Source organism: Haemaphysalis longicornis, unplaced genomic scaffold, assembly GCF_048455015.1.
Source record: "Haemaphysalis longicornis isolate Haplotype H1 unplaced genomic scaffold, Haemaphysalis longicornis Haplotype H1 scaffold_3, whole genome shotgun sequence".
NCBI classification, from domain to species: domain Eukaryota; kingdom Metazoa; phylum Arthropoda; class Arachnida; order Ixodida; family Ixodidae; genus Haemaphysalis; species Haemaphysalis longicornis.
This window is the reverse complement of record NW_027526335.1, coordinates 109600800-109618723: the sequence shown is the minus strand read 5'-3', so window position 1 is coordinate 109618723 and position 17924 is coordinate 109600800. Positions and strand designations below refer to the sequence as shown.

General features: G+C 48.0%; 1 protein-coding gene across 2 annotated transcripts in view; it reads left to right on the top strand.

Annotated features, from left to right (window-relative positions):
• Positions 1–13529, top strand: part of LOC144175012 (uncharacterized) — a 58600-nt gene extending 45071 nt beyond the window's left edge. For both annotated transcript variants that reach the window (XM_077704019.1, XM_077704020.1), the window contains exon 3: positions 11745–13529. In XM_077704019.1, coding sequence (XP_077560145.1) covers positions 11745–11964 — 220 coding nt within the window. In that variant the 3' untranslated portion in view covers positions 11965–13529. The remainder of the gene's footprint in view (positions 1–11744) is intronic.
• Positions 13530–17924: the final 4395 nt, after the last annotated feature.

Genomic DNA, 17924 nt, shown 5'->3' with positions numbered 1-17924 from the left:
GTGGAACTTTGCTGGCTGTTATAGCACTGTGGTATACCTACCACTTTATTTAATTTCTGCTTTTATGAAGCCGGAGATAGGGGACTTTAGCTAAGATACCTGCGGAAGCTAATGGCAAATCACCCCCTCCCCCCCTCCCCCCCCCCACCCTTCCGGAACTCTAATGAAACCATTCAGCTTCTGTCGTGCTCTCCTCTTTTAGTTACTCAGCGATATAATCATGGGTTCCAATCAGAGGCTCCAGAGTGATGTCTTCGGTGCACCTCCCCCCCCCCCCCCCCGTCTCGTTCCATCTCACCGTTTGACCCGGAAAAACACCCAAATGATACGGATTAACAACTGTCGTACCCCGCCTTTCCATCTCGACAATTATGTTCCTTCTCTCTCCTTCTGCCTCCTTTGCCTCCCTCTCCCGCCCTCTCTTCCCTCCTTCCTCCTCCCCACCTTTCTTCTTCCTCATCTCCATCTCTCCATCCCACCCTCTCTCTTCCACATTCTTCCTCTTCCATTCCACATTCTTCCTCTTCCTCTTCCACCCTCTTCCTCTTCCAAAGAAAAAAAAATACACCTGTTGCCATAACTTTGGGCCGAGGTTAGCCTTGTGAAATAGTATTCCAAGCCCTCAGTATTTCTATCGCTAAGGGGTCCTCATTTCAGGCGTGTTACAACTAGCTCAAAACGATTTGCTTCTCTTTCCATCCATTTTTGCTCGCGACCCTCGCTCGTGTTAGTACAAAATAGACACTCAGGTACTCGTACTCACGTAGGTATGCGAAGCTTTGCCGCATTTAATACCAATACGTTACAAAGTGATAATGAACAACACTTTTTAAGTATGTTAGCATTTCACAAAGATTTCGCTGGAATTCATAAGGCAGTCAGAGTCTTTCACGTGAGACAGGGCGGGACATTGAACTTCCTTTTCTGCTTTTGTCACTTGTTAGCTGCGGTCAGAAGTTTAACTTTTCCCCTCAGCAACGTCTTCCGCCTATCCTTAGGCTTTGACACCTTTTGGTGTTGACAGCACGCGTAACAAATCAAAGCCTTATAAAATGAAATGTCTGGCCCCCCGGTTCGTCCGCTGTCAGCAACCGCCAATTTCACCTCTTCCTCCTTGGACTGGCCACTTCACTCACGAAATTGCTCCACGTCCAGACTAGGCAGAGCTTGTGGATCACTTCTGTTGGAGAGGTAGGTGACTCCACTTCGATTCGAAACTCGGCAGGTTTTGCTCTGTTTTTTCGCAATTGCCAGGGCTAGTTCCTCTGAAAGCAAAATCGAACGCGCCATGTCTTGTGCGGGTTAAAACGCGGCTTCTTTATTAGGCTGGATGACATCAACGCGTTTTTTTTTTCTTCTTCATTCTCCAATCGCAACTGGGTGTGACGAATCAAGCAGTGAGCTCTATCCGCGTTCCACTTAGGCCGCTTTCGACCGGCGGCCGAGTCGGAGACCCCCACCCCGCATGCACCGTTATTCCCGTACTGGTCTGTCACTTCTCGAAAGCCCCTCTGGCCACTCTGGCATCATCCTGTCATCGGAGCGACTAGCGGGCAGCGAAACGTCGAGGGGCCTTGTTCGCTGTCAGACGACAACACGCTCGATCCGCTCTTCCAAACTGCCACGCTAAGCCCGCCCCGTCATTCAACGACGAGGTCCTCGACGTCTAGTTCGGCTTTCGTGCGGCCCCGTTTGGGAAAGTTCTCTCGAGCAAGTCCGTTTCCAACGACGAGCCCTCCTCGAACATATTTCGGAGGGGAGGAGGGTCCTTCTTGTTCATCTTTTCTGCACACAGAGTCGTCCGTGCTTCTGAGGAGTGTCGGCGGCGGCAGAGGCGATGCGGTCGTTCGTTGTAGGTCAGTCGGAGCAGGCGGCGGCGGCGGCTTCGGCAACGACCGCGTCGTGTCTTTTCCATTTCGACCCGCCTGAACTTGTTCTCTCCTTATTCGCGTTCCCTTGAAGGGAAACGCGTTCGGTGGTCTGCTCCCAAGCACGCGGATGCTGACGGTCCAGCGGCCGCGCGGACTGCAGCATCCAGCTGGGACGAGCGGACACCGCCGCCGCTGAGAGTCAAGACGCGCAGAACGCGGCAGCGGTCGCTAGCCGGCGGCCAGAAAGGGTCAGCCAAGTCCTTGACCGACAAACGCGTCTCGGCAGCCGAGAGAGGAGCGCGTAGAAGATTTCGGAGGGACGGCGGGGGTGGTAGGCGCCGAAGAGAAGGGAGAGGCAGCTTTCTTCGCATTAGCTGGCCCGGGACGGCGGCGACATAGCGGAGTCGCTTGTTCCTTCGGCCGCCCGTGCGAAAACAGTAGAAGGGCCCGTTCCGCCATCTTGGCGTGTGTCGATCCGTGTCTCTCAGCAGCAGAGCGTGCACAACCGACGGCGGGAGGCTAGCGGCGGGAAGACCGGCGACCTCGTTTCCCAGGAGAGCAAAACGGCGTCGTCGCGCGGGCAGGCCGGCAGCCTAGCGGGCTTTCTTCGACCAGCAGCGGCGTTCTGAAGATCCTCCGTCTTCTTTCCACACACGAGTGCGAGCCCTGTCGCGTCCTCGGTCGTGGTGATCTGTCGTCGTGAATGTCCGTCGCTGACGCTGCCGACGGCGACCGACACGACAGCTCTCCGAGCGATCGGCCTTGTCCTTGAACTGCTCTCGGCGCGCCGTCGTACGCACTCGCCCGAGGGAGCAAGGCCCGCAGTGCAGGGGCGACTTAGAAGTGACCTCGAAACAAAGGCGCCTCCGACCTTTCTCGTCTTCGGAACGACGATGCGAGTGGAGTTTTATACCATGGAGCGGAGGTGCAACGATCTGCGCTTTGTTAGGGACGGTAATGTATAAGCGTTCGACTCGAACGAGGAAAAATCGCAACGTCGCGGCTATTCACGGGAATTTCTTCGATAGTTTATTTCCCCGCTTTCGCGCGGGAGGACGCTCAGGATCAGGGAACGTGCAAGGAAGAAATAGGCTAATGGTGCAAAATGTCCCAGAACGAAGTCGCGGTTAAGAATGAAAGTAAACACACTTGAGGTGTAAACTCGACTAGCTAATCTCGGGTCGTTGATAATTGTCTTGGCTACGTGGATAATACTTCCGGGAGCGTACAAATCGGTTTCGTTTACCCTGATTTGCGGATATTTTTGTATTTATCAGTGTGACAATTTTAGTGGCAAGGCGTCTTCGCGCTTCTCAGAATGGAACGGACGAACCAGCTGCTGCGGAGAAAAACTGCGAGCGCGGGTAGTTTTATGCGAGGCTAAGTCCGTCTTATCAAACAACTGAGCCATGCGGAAAAAAAGCGGACGACGAACACCGAACACATGTCTCACGCATAGGTGACATGCTAAAGTAAACAGGTAGAGTTTGGTATCGGTATCGTTTAAACGGCAATATTTTCTCATCACCAGAGCTATTAGAATGACCACAGCAGAGTGTTTCAGTTCGGCGACGCTGTGCGCACACGCTAACCAAGTCCACTCAAGCAACTTAGCCGCCATCTTTTCCAGTTTCTCAGTGGCTCCGAGGCGGTTCAGTACTTGCGCGCATTCTGGTTTGGCGAGGTTTTTCGCGAAATAGGTGCATCTCCTACCACGATTGCCACCCTTTGTTGTAATACTTCCGGCGTTGAAGTTGCCGTCAACAAGTAACCCCAGCCGCTATAAAACTCATTTTTGGTGACGTCGCTGCTAAAATAAAATCATTGGGCACTTCAGGTCGCTAATCAAAGCGATAGTACAATACGACTAAACGTCCTCAACGCTACTTTTGAATGAGAACAGACTTTGCGGAGATCTTTTTACATGTGTCGCTTGGCCAGTAGCGGAGGGTCATTGAAAGGGAAGACGTTCTCTTATCCAGTGAGCTGTCTATTGTCGCGCATTCACTTCCTTCACTCACTTATGTGCTACGCGCATTTCCACTAATTACTACAGCCAGCAGAAAACGGCAGCTGCTAACTTACTTTCTATGAATACATTTCGCCGCATCGGACACTGTGGATACGCCGGACGAGATGCCCTTAATTGAGATATTTTTTAACTTTACGTTGGTTTCACCTAATGGGTGAAGCAAACACCTCATTCAAAGCATAGCTTCGTGTGAAGCTAAGCCACAGAGAAACACGTTTATGTCATACTAAGGGCCACAGAAGACCGCGCAACGCACCGTACGAGCTACCACGTACATCGCATGTTGCCGCGTTCCAAGCGCGGACACAAAACCGAGTCACAATGAAAAATGAGCCTCGAAATAACGTCCACGGCGACGTAATACGGGGTCCCCCCCTTTGTATTCAACTCTCTCACGCGCTCAGTGGAGTGCTTTAAAAGGGACTGATGACTCCGCCGACGACTCTTACACGCAACGGCTTCTCCGGAGGCGTAAGATGTAGCTGGCTCGTGCGCTTTCAGCCAACCCTCGGATCACGCGCCGTTAGCCAAGCCGCGCCGTTCCACAGGGCAGGTAACTATCACCACTCCTTTTCTTTTTTCTCAGCGCGATTCTCTGCTTTTTTTTTATTTTGCCAGTTTCTTTCGCTACACCTCTTTGCTCACAAGTGGATCGGCGAATTCAAAAGCGCTGCCGAATAGGGAAAGAACAGAAGACTGTTGTAGAGCAAAACAAAAAGTGTGAAAGGAAAATGAAGGCAGAAGACGTCTGCGAAGAATAGCCCTGAAGAAAGAGCACGTTCGCGTTTATAGGTCTCGCTAGAAAGAAAGAGGATATGAATAAATGTGGCATAGGAGGGGAAAAAAAAGTGGACAGGAATGCAAAAACGTTCTATAAAGCCCCTGTTTCGCTCACTTGAGTTCGTTAGTTTGCACCAGAACGACCCTGTTCTGTCTCGCGTACTTTTCCTCTTTTTCTTTTCTTTCGCCCCACGATTTCTACCTCATACTGCTCGTCGTCGTCGTCGTCTCTTCTGCCGTTTGTCCAGGCCGATCGTGCCAGATGGCCCGGGGCCTATCGCTCGTTCTGCTCGAACGCGCTGCATGCACGGATTCAATGGCCGAAATAATGGCGCCAGCGAGCTTCCTCGTAAAAGAAATCTGAAGGCGCCGCCGCGGGGACGTCTGGCCTCCCTCCCCCCTCCTCCATCTCCTTGGTCGCTTTCCTCGTAAACGCAACCCATACAAGGAAGAATGAGATATAAAAGTAAGCGGGCATAGTGGAAAACCCTGGGGAACATTAATGGCAGCAACGATGTTGCCTGAGCACGACCATTTTCGTTCACCATCTTTCGGACTCCGGCGGCGGATTCATGACGGAGTGGGAAAGAGTTGAGGGGGTACGGAGGTGGGTTTTAGTTTTATTCATTCATCACCCCCTCTCTTCGGTGTCTGTAGGTGAACAGAAAGAGAACGGACCCCCCAAGAGTTGTGTCCCAATTCCATTTTCTCTCATTTCGGGCGATGATCGCGCTCCCTCTCGACCACCCCACCATTCGGCGACTTTTTTTCTTTATTCACTCCACATTTCTTTGAAGCCGAAGCCGCGAAAATCTCAGTAGTATGTACGAGGACACAAAAATATCAGCGTGTCTCGGTCCATGGAGACGTCTTTTTTCTTTTTCTCGATCGATGTCCACTGGACGGTGGCGAGGACTTTGCAGCTTTTCTTGTCGTTAAGTGTACACCTTAACGAGATACCCGACACGCACGTATTCTTCGCCATAGAAGTTCGCCGACTAATAATATATCTCGATTTCGTTCGCGATAGCCACTCGGGCATTGTTTCGCACATTTTGTAGATCTGGGTGCCGATCGTCTTCGCCGCTTTGCGGTTTTATTATCATTTCTATCGCAGTACACTTTTGTTTTTCCCTCAGTTGCAACTGCATTCTTCTGCGGTGACTAAAAGTAACACCCTTTGCTTTATTTAGAGAATTGTAGGGAAGCCGTTTATGCCCGTCTTTATCTAGTATCTCCTATATAAACCGTTGACACGAAAATAAACATTGTACGTTTGAAGTGTAAACAGCCGCTATTCGGGAAATGCTGGCTTATTACCTGTGGTAAATTTGTATGCGATTCGGCGACTGATTGTCTAATAGAAGTCAGAGCTATATGAAAAACTGTGCAAAAATTATCAAGGCGCCCGATAATTTACTACGGCTAAACGTGTGCAAACACTCTTTGACTCTTCTCTGGTGGTGGTTATATCGTTCACCCAAGAACTCTCAATGCCACAGTTTCGGACAACCGGTATTCCAGTATTGTCCGTGATATTAAGTTTCTCTGAAAACAGTCGAAGAAGTGGACATAACCAGTTATATTTCAAATACATGTTTATGCTCTCACTCGCTCTCTCTTCAATTACTACTGGTTATGGTTATAACCATCGCGACTAATTCGTTTATGACATCGATGTTTTTTGTGGGGGTTTGCCGTACAAGCCTCTATGTATCGGCGGGTGACAGGCGCCATTTGTTGTTGGTGTTCGTGAAATATCGGCTAGCTAGACTTATTCCCTCCGGTTCGCCTTAGCTCGGCGTAACAAAGCATCATGAAAAACACCCTTCGTAGAGTATTTATAAAAAGTAATTTATTTTTGATAGCAAGCCAGATTTGTTTACGAAATACTTGTAAACATGACTACGTCTTTTACACTGTGCGAGCAGTGCTGCTGTAATTGTCTCTGGGTAACTAAGGAAGTGGAGCTTACATTTGTTATAACAGTACATCAGAAGCTAAATTCAGTGGCATCGCAAACTTTGCGGATACAGCAAAATCTTGTTATAATGAAGTCCTGAGGACAGCAAACATAACTTGGTTATAAACAATATTTGTTATAATGGATACTTCGTTGTAGGTGACACTTTGTTAAAAACGGGGATGATTTGCTCTTCCAACACTACACTTGGGGCCGTTAAAACTTAGAATCACGTGATTTCGTTATAACTAGGGGTTAATTGTCTACGTTCCTTCTAAAGAGAAAGCAGGGGATTCTACCTCGTTGCAATTTTCGTGCAAATTTTCGGCGGAGAGCGACGAAAAATGTAATTTCAGGCCACGGCTTCAGTGCGAGGCACTCCATCCTTGCGAGATTAAGCATGATATTTAGGTCGATCTTGTTGCAATTGTTTGCCTAGTTTACGAAAAATATTCAACCTACGAGTTGGAACAAAACGTGGTCGAAAGTTATGTTTTCGTGGTTGCTCAGTCACCCAATTCTGATATGGATAAGCGATGAAGGAAGGAGCGTTTTGTTCTTGTCATCACGTTAAGTAAATGTAGGCGTCATTTTTCTATTCGCTTACCTGGTATATTCCAATCAAAGGATACGACTCATTTTATTCCAAACTATACTTTGGAACGTAAAAAAAAATACCAATTGTGGAAAAAGATTTCGTGGTCTCAGGCTAACGGCAGGAAACATTACTTTTTATTGCACCATGCTAACCACATACAAGACACGTGTTTTCGAACGCGGAGGTTCCTTCTCCCTAGAATAGCTCTGTCGCCTTCCGCTTAGCATTCAGGAAAAAAAAAATCAAAAGAAAACGACGAGAAGGGCGGACCGCTCCGTTTATAAGTCCCGTTTCCATCCTGCAAGGAAAACCCTCTTGAGACATATCGAACGCGCGTCGCGCCGACGTCCCACATTCCGAGATACTTCGTTTAATCTCCCCAACACCGGCAAATTCGAGCGCCGGGGCATGCTCTTCCACGGGCTAAGGTTCCGCTCGCCGGACTTCAGCGCTTAGAGAGGAAACTAGGCGAAGAGAGGAAGAGAGGGATGTTGCAGTCGCTCTCCTCCTCTCTTCTCCAGAGCGGGCAGCGAGGTTGTTGTTTGAGGCTGTTTGTCCGCATTCCGAAGCTGACCATGCAGATCCCGGTGTTTAGAGCGCCTCTTATGTGCCCCTCTCCGTCGATGCGGCCGAGTGGTGTAGCGGAAACTCACCCCGAGTGCTCTCTGAGACACCAATGAGGCCAGCGCGAGCCACGGCACTCACTTCCTGAATATTATGAGGAACTAGCTCCGGAAGTGAGCAGGAAGAGGATGGTTAATACCCAGTGTTCGGAGCCCGTACGGAGAGAGAGAGAGGGAGTAAAAACGAAAAGCGGTGAGAGGGAAACGAATTGGGACGTGTTGCCCCATAAGAGACCGGAACGTGTCATATTCTTACCGCTTGCGTGTCTAGACTACTCGATCCGCGATCGCATAGGCTAATGTGATTCTGCAAGAGCGAACGGTGGGTGTGCGGGCGGTGACGTGGCTAGTGGATTCGACAACCTCGCCGGTTTCCCTCACCGTTCATTTGACTACGCATGATGAGTTTTTACCGCTTGTTTTCTGTGTTGTAGGATCTTGGCTTGTTTCTTGAATCTGTCATGCCAGTAGATTACTCTCCCAATTGTTCCTTTCCCAAATGGCTCTCAGTTATCTGTAAATTGCTCGTACTCCCTTACCACATCTCTTCTACGTCCTTTATTAGTTTTTTATATTTACTTTTGCACACCAAGATGGAAAGTGATAGCCTGCTTTTCTCTAAATTTATTTTCACATGAGTAAAGAACTATCAGATACTTCAGTCAAGCATTTGTCGCGTCATTCTCTTCCGCGGTCATTTCGAACTCACACAGCATGGAGATCGCTGATTTACTCACTTATTCGTTAATTTCATCTGCGAACTCCTAACACTTGTCTTATTAATGCACTCACTCACTCACTCACTCACTCACTCACTCACTCACTCACTCACTCACTCACTCACTCACTCACTCACTCACTCACTCACTCACTCACTCACTCACTGTTATATCTGATACGTTTCTAAGTACCATTAACTCTTTGGGCAGGAGTAATTGGGCCTCTCTTCGCTATCTAGATAACTGCTTCTAGAGCCCTTCTCACCTCAACCTTGTTTTATCTTAAAACACACGCGTAATTTCATCTCAGCTTCTCCAGGTATATCTCGTGCGCCCTAGACTGAGTTGCGGAGAGCAAGGAAACATTGAGGGCATAAACTAGAAGGAAGCCTCGCGATTGCTCAAGATGAGGCCTTCAACGTATTTATGCAGCGTAAGCAGTGTACTGCAGACTTGAAGGTCGCGGCCTTCGGTTTTTCATTTTTATTTCCGCTGGCAACACTTCTGTTTGCTCTACACGAGTCCCACCGGTGAACCGCCTTTGTTGTACATGCCAATTACGGTCTTCGCGTCCGCATGCTGCACCCATTGTGTGTGGCATGCTGAAGTCGGTCCAGTTCATGTTTCTAAGCAAACTGGGCAGGCCCATCCCGCCCATATTGCGGCAGCTTTCTACCGGGTATATGGACAGCAGTGGATACCGACGCCCCAAGTGAATGCTTCAATTTTTTTTTTTCAGCCCATACTGCTCAGCCCAATGGTTTCTCAGCCCTTTTTATTCAGTCCAGTTTTTGAGCCTAGTGGTTATTTACGCGAACGGAATCACGTTCCTCTGTTGTCAGGTGCAGGGAGAGGTTCCTCGCTGTCCCGTCAATACGCGATTTAAGCAGGGCGTCCAATGATCACGACTGGCTTTATGCCATGCACATTACGGATTGCTTGAATGAATACATCTCAGCAGGATAACATCCATGTGCTTAACGCCTTTTCCTGCTCATTTTCCCTCGACTGAACGCACGCTTCCACGGTATCAAGCCTAAACGCAATCAAAGCGAATTCTCACAAAACGAATCTCTGTGAACGCGTGAAGTAATACTTACGGTGACAGGCTAGCAAGTTTAGGAGCTGAGAAAACGGCTTTCGAAATTGAAAGGGGCATAACTTTTTCAAAGAGGAGTGGAAATGATTAAGCTGCAAATGAGTACTTAGTCACAAGTTCGAGCACGCTTTTCATGTGACGGAAAGGATAACCGTCGCGCCTATCCACTAGCCATGCCCCTCTCGGCTACCAAGTCCAACTTGGGACAGCTCGAACGCTACCGGGGGCGTCACTTCCGGGATCGTTACCGTTTCCATACAGCGCCCTTGTACAGTCGTCATTGGGGATCGTGGCCGCACCACCGAAAAACGAAATAGACGCTATTTTTTCTCTTTCTCCCACGGCAATGCCAATTCAGGGAGTTAGTGACATTAAATATATGTACTAAAGGTTTCATTGACTATCCGATTGTTCTTTGACGGTCCGACGCGTCTTCCCTGCCGTGACTTAATTTAATTCCAAAGCCTGCGAAAAAAGAAAGAAAAAAGAACGGGGGATCATTTGAACTCGCCTCATCTCACAGGCGGAAGCGATAGGCACAAGGACAGGAGGTGGGAATTATCAAAATGCGTTGAAAACAAAACTAAAGAAAAAGAAAAAAAAAGGCTCCGTGTTTCCTGCAACCGGGTTCATAGGGGTATTTCCGCCATAGCGTGACAATATATTCGTTGCGCTGTTGCAAGCGTGGCAGCCGGGCTTTCCTGGCAGCCGAGATTTCGTGGAAAGAGCAGGCATAAAATTAAAAAAAAAAAACGTAAAGAAATGACACTAAAACGAGTCATACGCGACCACGACGGAGAAAGGAAAGTCGTCGCCGGGTTCTTCTTTCTTCTCCCTGTTTTTTTTTTTTTTTTCTCTTCAGTTATTCCGAGTTTTCTCGGTTGAAATTTCTTGACCCCGAGATATACACGTGAGTGAGACCCCGCTTGGTGCTTGTCACTTCCGCGTCCGTGTTCGAACGTCCCCTTTATCGTCTCTGTGTTTCCGGCACTGGAACTTTTGCCGAGTCCCACATTTTAGTGCCTGTACTGCCTCTTTTATACCGAGGGCTTATTTTCTCCACTTTATTATTCTTCATTATTACTGATTTATTGTTATTTATTCGTTATTATTTGTTTATTATTTTGATCGTTGGTTTTAGGGAACGTATTTAAAGTGCGAAATTGAACTCAAGGTTACGCTCAAAGAAGCGAACGGGCGGTCCACTGGCCTATGTTGTTACATCAACGTGTTTCCTCACGTTCTGAGTTGTCTCCGCCCATCTCTTCAGAGCGTTTGTTTCACTAGATGGAAAACGGAATATTTAACTATTGTCCGCGGTAGATTGAGTTAACTGTGTCGGTCATATCGCAATCAATCAGCCCAATCGGCTAAGTTACGGGATGGAACGCGAATGTATACCGGGTGAGTTTGAGTGGAGAGAAATCTCTGGTGACTTCACCAGAAGGGGTTATCGTGTTGTATAAGAGATCGCCCCGTTGACGAATAGTTTCCGGATAGCAGAGTTTAGGTGATGGGAGGCGAGTGAGACATTTGAGATCCGGGAACTTGAAAATGACTGCCCAGCATTCGCACTCTCGCAACTTCTACAGTTTTTTTTTCTTTTCAAGCAAGTCTTAAAGGTGCACTGAGAATAATATACTGTCGAGGTGGCGGGTTCCAAAAATGAGCAGAGGGTCGGATTGATGTTGCGCGGACGTGCTTCAGCACTGACCTGATTGTGGCATTCAGCCATTGCGACATACGTTAAAAGTTTCGAAGCGCCACATAGTTGTTGACAGGAGGAGGGGTAAACATTTCATGGAGCAGCCAATGTTCTTGGGCTGACCGCCAGGCGGGGGACCTCCTTAGTCCAGGAAGCCGTTGGTCTTGGCGGCCCATCTCTCCCCGTCTACCAGATATTGCTGGTGATCCGGGTTGGAGCTGGTCAACTGACCCTCCCACTGCTCAAATGAGGGAATCAGATTTGGGGCAAGGGATGGCGTGTGGCGGCACTCCCATACCATGTGGTAGAGGGTGCATTTGACACTTAATTTTCTTTTGTTTCTTTACACTGCAGAGTCTACATTAAGAAGCAAGTGCACTACGGCCACGGAGGCTACGGCGGAGGCGGAGGCTTCGGCGGTGGAGGCTTCGGAGGTGGAGGCTTCGGAGGCGGAGGCTTCGGCGGCGGCTTCGGTGGTGGCCACGGAGGTGGCGGCTACGGAGGTGGCGGCTTCGGCGGCGGCGGCTTCGGTGGCGGCGGCTACGGAGGCGGCGGCGGCCACGGCTGGCACTAAGGAAGCAAGACAGTCCATCAAGTGCCACGACCTTTCCAGTAGTCTGTCGCCCTCGTCAGAGGCATCCTAGGACGAAGACAGAAGACGGGACTGACGCTTTGTTCCCCCTTTCCAACTGCTGCGGCCCTGTGTCGAGGCCCTGTTTGGACCCTTCCACGCCACGCCAGATTTTCAACGCCAGGAAAGGTCGGCTTCGTGGACGCAGTGATGGGAAAGAGGGGACGGGGTATGAAGAAACTGAGAGGGACTCGGCCGCTCCCCTTTTTTCGAATGGGAAGTGGCCTTTCGATAGCAAAAGTCGCCGAACGCACTAGCAACAACGACATTCGCCGTCGCATTTAAGAGGGCCAGCTTTACTTTCCTGGCCGCATCGAAATTCGTGACCTCGTTACCAAAATGCATACGATCGGGACGTGCCATTGAATTTCGTTCGTGTTTCCAGCTGACCGTTCCCGCAACCTGCGAGACTTTGTCCTCAAAGCTCTTCGTCGAGGATGCGAGCGGAAACTGATTCTACCCATCCAAGCCTAAACAAAGAAACGTATGCCCCAATACCCATTTGCAAAAACAAAAGAATATTGAAAACTTTGGAGGAAGCCAGGGACAAATGCGGGAGCAAGAATTACAGTGGTTTAGCAGAACAAATGGCGGGTCACAGAAACAGTCAAAGTTCGTTGCGTTGTTTATCTTTGAACTGGGCGCTGACTGATAAAAAAAAAAAAACCACGAGTGAAAGCCAGCTCTTGTCTTCCGTAGGAAGGAACGCAGTATCGCGATGACGATGTCGTTACGTTTTGTACACTAGTACTTCAAACTCTCTCTCTCTTCCTACCCGAGTTGTGAATCCTTTCAAGCCTCCCTATTTCCCGTATCGTTCTGTCTCTGCGTTGTAGCGTCCGCTTCAATTCCCCTCCTCGCCACGACGGGTTCTTGATCAAAACTGAAAGGCGGCCAGTCAGTCCTATTGTTCTCCTCCTCCTTCTCATATCACCCTCCCCCAGTCCTCGTTTTCTCGATCCTTTATACAATGTTGATGCTTCTGTAAAAAGACTCTTTAGGCTCTCGTGTTTTATTTCGCGACCTCCCCCCTTGGTTCTATTTTTTTTTCACCACCTCTGTTATTCCAGTTTTCGTCATAGGAGCACGTGCAATCCTCGAAACACTTCACGCAACACTCGGCCCTACGCTTTTAGCGCTGCCTATACCTTCGCTTTGTACGTACGGCGCCGCGCGAGTTTGATGTGGTCAACAAACACCCGAAACTGGGGAGAAAGATATACCAAACAACCGTTCGTTGCCTCTTTCGGATCACCAACAACCACGGTCTGTGTATAATAATACCGCTGAAACAAAGTTTGGAGAAACCTTACTTTGTCCGCAGCCCAAACTGTAGGAGGAGTTCTGTGAAGTTCGAATACTCGATTAGGCAAAGACGTGTGTGCATGTGTGTGTGTGCTTGCCTGCCCTGCTCCTTTCATTCCTCTTAGCTGTGTATATATGTAATTCATTTTTGACTCTTGTTTTTTTGAATTTTTTGTGACCAACTATGTCGAATAAAGAAAACGTTGTTGTATTTAAAAAAAAAGTATTCTGTATCATTACATCGACTTCCCCGTTTGCAGCGCGTGGTAACCGAAGATGTCGACGTTTGTAATTGCTAGTTTGTGTGCAGAGAGCTGAAATACACGGCCTACGGCACTGCTTATAGGCGCACATGGACTATAATACCCCTGTTACACTAGCGTCCAAATTTCATTTTAACCAAATGTCATTTGACTCAAATACGAGGTTGTGCTGCTCCATTGAGTTTTGAAATTCTATAGGGATCAGATGACATTCGAGCCAAACGAGCGCCCAGAGATACATTTAGGGCTCCCGAATGCTATTTCTGGCACTCTCATGCGCAGGGTTCCCAGTCAGCATAAACAAATACATTACCGGCGTACTTAAAACTAACAAAATATTCTTAATTGCGGGACTTTGTTTACTTGTCGTTCACTTCAATCATGATATAAAGATTTAATCATTCTATACTCTCAGCACCAGGGCGAGGAAGCGACAAACCAGTGTGGCCAGACAGCACAAAACAGCACAAAAAACCTTGATTGCGATTCAAAATTATGCGAAAACTGTGTCACAACCTACATCATTTATAATTTGTTATCATTTTAATGCCAAAGACTGCTGCTGAATTTGATTGTTGCATTGCTGTGTAAGAACAGATCTAGGCAGCAGCAGGGCCACGCAGCACGGCGCGCGATTGTTAAAGCTTTCAAATGCCATCGAAATAGTTGTGGATCACGGTGGATTTTGAATGGCATTCAAAGCCCTCATTTGAGTCGAATGACATTCGCTTCGAATGACATTCGGACGCCAGTGTAGCTGGGGTATAACAGAGAACGAAAATGGAAGGTTATTATTTACTGACGCCCTTGCTCGCCGGCACTCCGATGCGTACACGGCTTACTGGGCAGCATTTATCATTTTTACAGCAGTAGAAGCGAGTTTCCCTTCCCTCGTGGGTACAAGACCGATACTTCTTGTACGGCCTCTGTGGCCGGGGGGGTAGAATCATGGGTTTTGACGTAAACGATCAGGGTTAGAGCCTCAGCAGTGGCAAACGTTTTGCAAGACCCGTGATTCTTTTTACTATAAAAGGTTCCCTTAACTCAACTGTGCACATTATTCTCGTAAACAACTGTGGTTTGGTATCTTTCGGTGTGTTTAGGTGTGGGGCGCGGCATATCAAGTTTAAATTAACTTCCGGCATCGCACCAGAAGTGCCTCGTTTGTACCTATCCCGTTAGGTTTTAGACTACGACCACAGGAATTAAAGTACACAGAAAAATTTATTGTGGTGCTTAAGCAGTAAGCGATTTATTCACTGAACTTTTTGACAGACCGTTAGCCGTTTTATAAACTTCTGCGCAATAAGTTAACCTCTGCAGGCGTGTACCACCGGAGTTCTTGATTCTAAGTTGCGGAGAAAGTGAACCTTTGTGTGGACTAACGTGCCAGGGTTAAAGCGCCATCAACATCTCTTTTTCAATTTGTGGCCTTTCCTTGTTTCCGTCGCTATGCTTAAGAGCATCGGCCAGTTGGCCTTGTTAGGTATATGTTTAGGCTTAACAAGTGGCAGCCCTACCTTTAAACTATTTTTCAAACAACGTCAAACTCGGCTACGTCGAGGTGCGAGTGCCGCATGATGACGTTATACTTCAGAGCATAACATTACGCCTAACGACCGCCGGTGGGCGTAGCCGCGTCTTCACCCTTTTGCTGCCCCGCAAGCAGTTCGGCTGGCTCCTTGCCAAGGCTGGCGCCATGCTAATCCTCGAGCTTACATCCGCGAAATCCAGGAATACCCTTAAAAGGGGAAAGAGGGAGAAAGGCTTTTATTAGAGGCAAGGGTGGGTCTAGGCTTTTTGGGGAAAGCGGGTTACACGATCAGGTAAGATGAAGTGGGCTCTAGAGTTGAGATGGTCGCACTGAAAAGGAAACGAGACTGCGTGGACCCTGTGATTAACAATTTTACACAAAGTGGAACGAACAGTGGTGTGTTACGTTGCTTTTTTTCATGATTACACTATTGACCAGATATCCTAGCCTGCAATACGAGGCTGCTAATTGTCAGATAGGCTCGTGCAACACTAAAGAATAATATAAGGCAGCTAAAATGAAAAAAAACCATAAGACGACAGCTTCTACGTGGTAAAGTTCCACCTTTTCGCCTTCATGAGCCTTGCCCTTCATCGCTGCTAAACCATGTAACCGCTGAAAACTAACTTAACTTTCACTGTTGTTGCAGACATCAGTGCTATGGTTTTTAGAAGATATTAGAGAGTTTTAGCACTCTGTATGCTCCGTCTGTTCCGTGGTCACCGTGTTGACCGGGAGCCGTCTAGGCACTTGCGCAATTGTTTCGATAAGGGGGATTAGCACCGCGGCCGGCCCTCGACTTGGCCGCGCATTCCTTTCGGTGGGGTGCGCCTTCCTCGCCAAGCCTGCGCGCGCAGGCGCAGTCGGGTCCCGGTCAACGCGTTAACCACGGAAGCATACGGAGTGTTAAAGCTGCCTAATATGAGGAAACGCAAGAAAAGCATACGCAGGAAAGTAGCGTGTATGTTATTGTATACGCCAGAACATCAGAACATCGGGGGTCCGAGTGCAGCACACTCCGCCGTTCGCAGGTCGGTCACTTGTTGGCGAGTAAGATGACAACCCACATGCAAACACAGATCATATTTTTAAAGTTCATAGGCTGAGCACCGATAATGACCCTTTAAGTAGTATTTTCTATTGCTTTAGATGACGATTACGCTTGCATGATAGTGGGTTCGGTAGGACCACTGCCGTCATCGTGACACCGAGCCTAACCCCAGTTTTTGAAGCTGCGGGAGAGTCCGAAGGCTCGTCCGTATTGTTGGTACTATTTTGTTTTTAGGCTCATGCCGTAACTCGCGAATCGGGAAACCGTTCATGCTGCAGAGCGGTGCGGCTGATGTTCGAAACCTACCGAAGTGAAAGTTGATGTGAAATGGCGGAACCGCACTCATAAACATCGTTTCAGAATGGACGCCCGCAAGTTTTGTGGGAGCTCCGGTGCGTTGCCGTCCTAAGTTCTCTTTTACTGCGGCGTAAATCATTTATAAAGGATAAAAACACCTCTTTCATGTGCAGAAATTTTTAACCTCCTTGTTTGTAAACTGTCTCAGGATATTTATTATTTTTTATAGGGAAAAGCAGGATTGAGTAATGGTGTCTTCGTATGACGACGCGATGCCATTTGCGTAATAAGTATTCTAGAGAGACTGAACTTTTTTTTCTTGCCTCTAGACCCTTGACACTGCTAAACCTCCAAGTATGGAATTTTTCTGCAGTGAATATAATAATTTGTGACTGAAATGGTTAAAAGATGCACAGACGTCCTGCAAAATTGAATGCGTTTTGGATTTCGATTTAGAAACGTGTGTTTCGGATATGTATTGAAGCCTGGAGGAGCTCTCTTGACCATACTAATTGTGCAAGTAGTAGCACACGTTTACGCTAGCAAACAAGGGCGAAGAAATAAAAAAAACAAGGGAGATGGAGAAAACAAGGGAAAGGGACAAGGATCAAGACAATTGCAATGAGAGGACGCAATCGCTCCACTGTAGGCCTACAGGCGCAATCTGACCATGCTAATCACAAAAGTAGTACAGAATGAGAGACAAAGAGAAGTAGTAGTCATTTGTGATAGCAAAGACATTCTGCATGACTACAACTTGGGCTTGACTATGCCCTCGTGAATAATGTATATCCTATGTGCCTGGTACATTTTGAAAAGGTTGGTTGAAGTTTGTCGCTTGAACGTGCCACAAACTTCAAACTTTTCTTTCCGGTAGCTAAGCGCAAGGGCAAACTTATGTTGGTAACTGTGAACCATACTGAGCGTTCCGGGCATGCTAACGTTTTAGGCACCAAGAGTTATCACGAGCGCACATCACGACCGAACACGCAAGTACAATACCGATAATGGCTAGTGCCGTGCACTCGATTTCTTTCCAGCACATTTCGGATAACTGGGGAAGGGTCGAGGAACGAAGACCATGTACCTGACAATGATGCCGGAAATACTGACGCTAAGTAAAACATTGGTTAAGCACAAGAACGTGCGGTCAGGTTTGCTTCAATAGCGCGCGACAAAACAACTGAAATTTCAAGTGGAACTCCCAGCATCCCGAACAGATCCCAAAAAGAAACCCAATAAATCAGTTGCACATCGATGCCGCCACTTATTTCGGAGTTTCCCCTTTTATTGATAACGTTAGTTGCACGTCATGATAGAAACACGATATTTTTATCTAAACAGAGGAACATCGAACACTTTTGGCAAGAATCGCAGTGCCGAGGGACGAGCAATCAGAGCACGATGTCGGGGTATGTTAGATCCTGTAAACTACAGTAACGCGTGTTGTTGA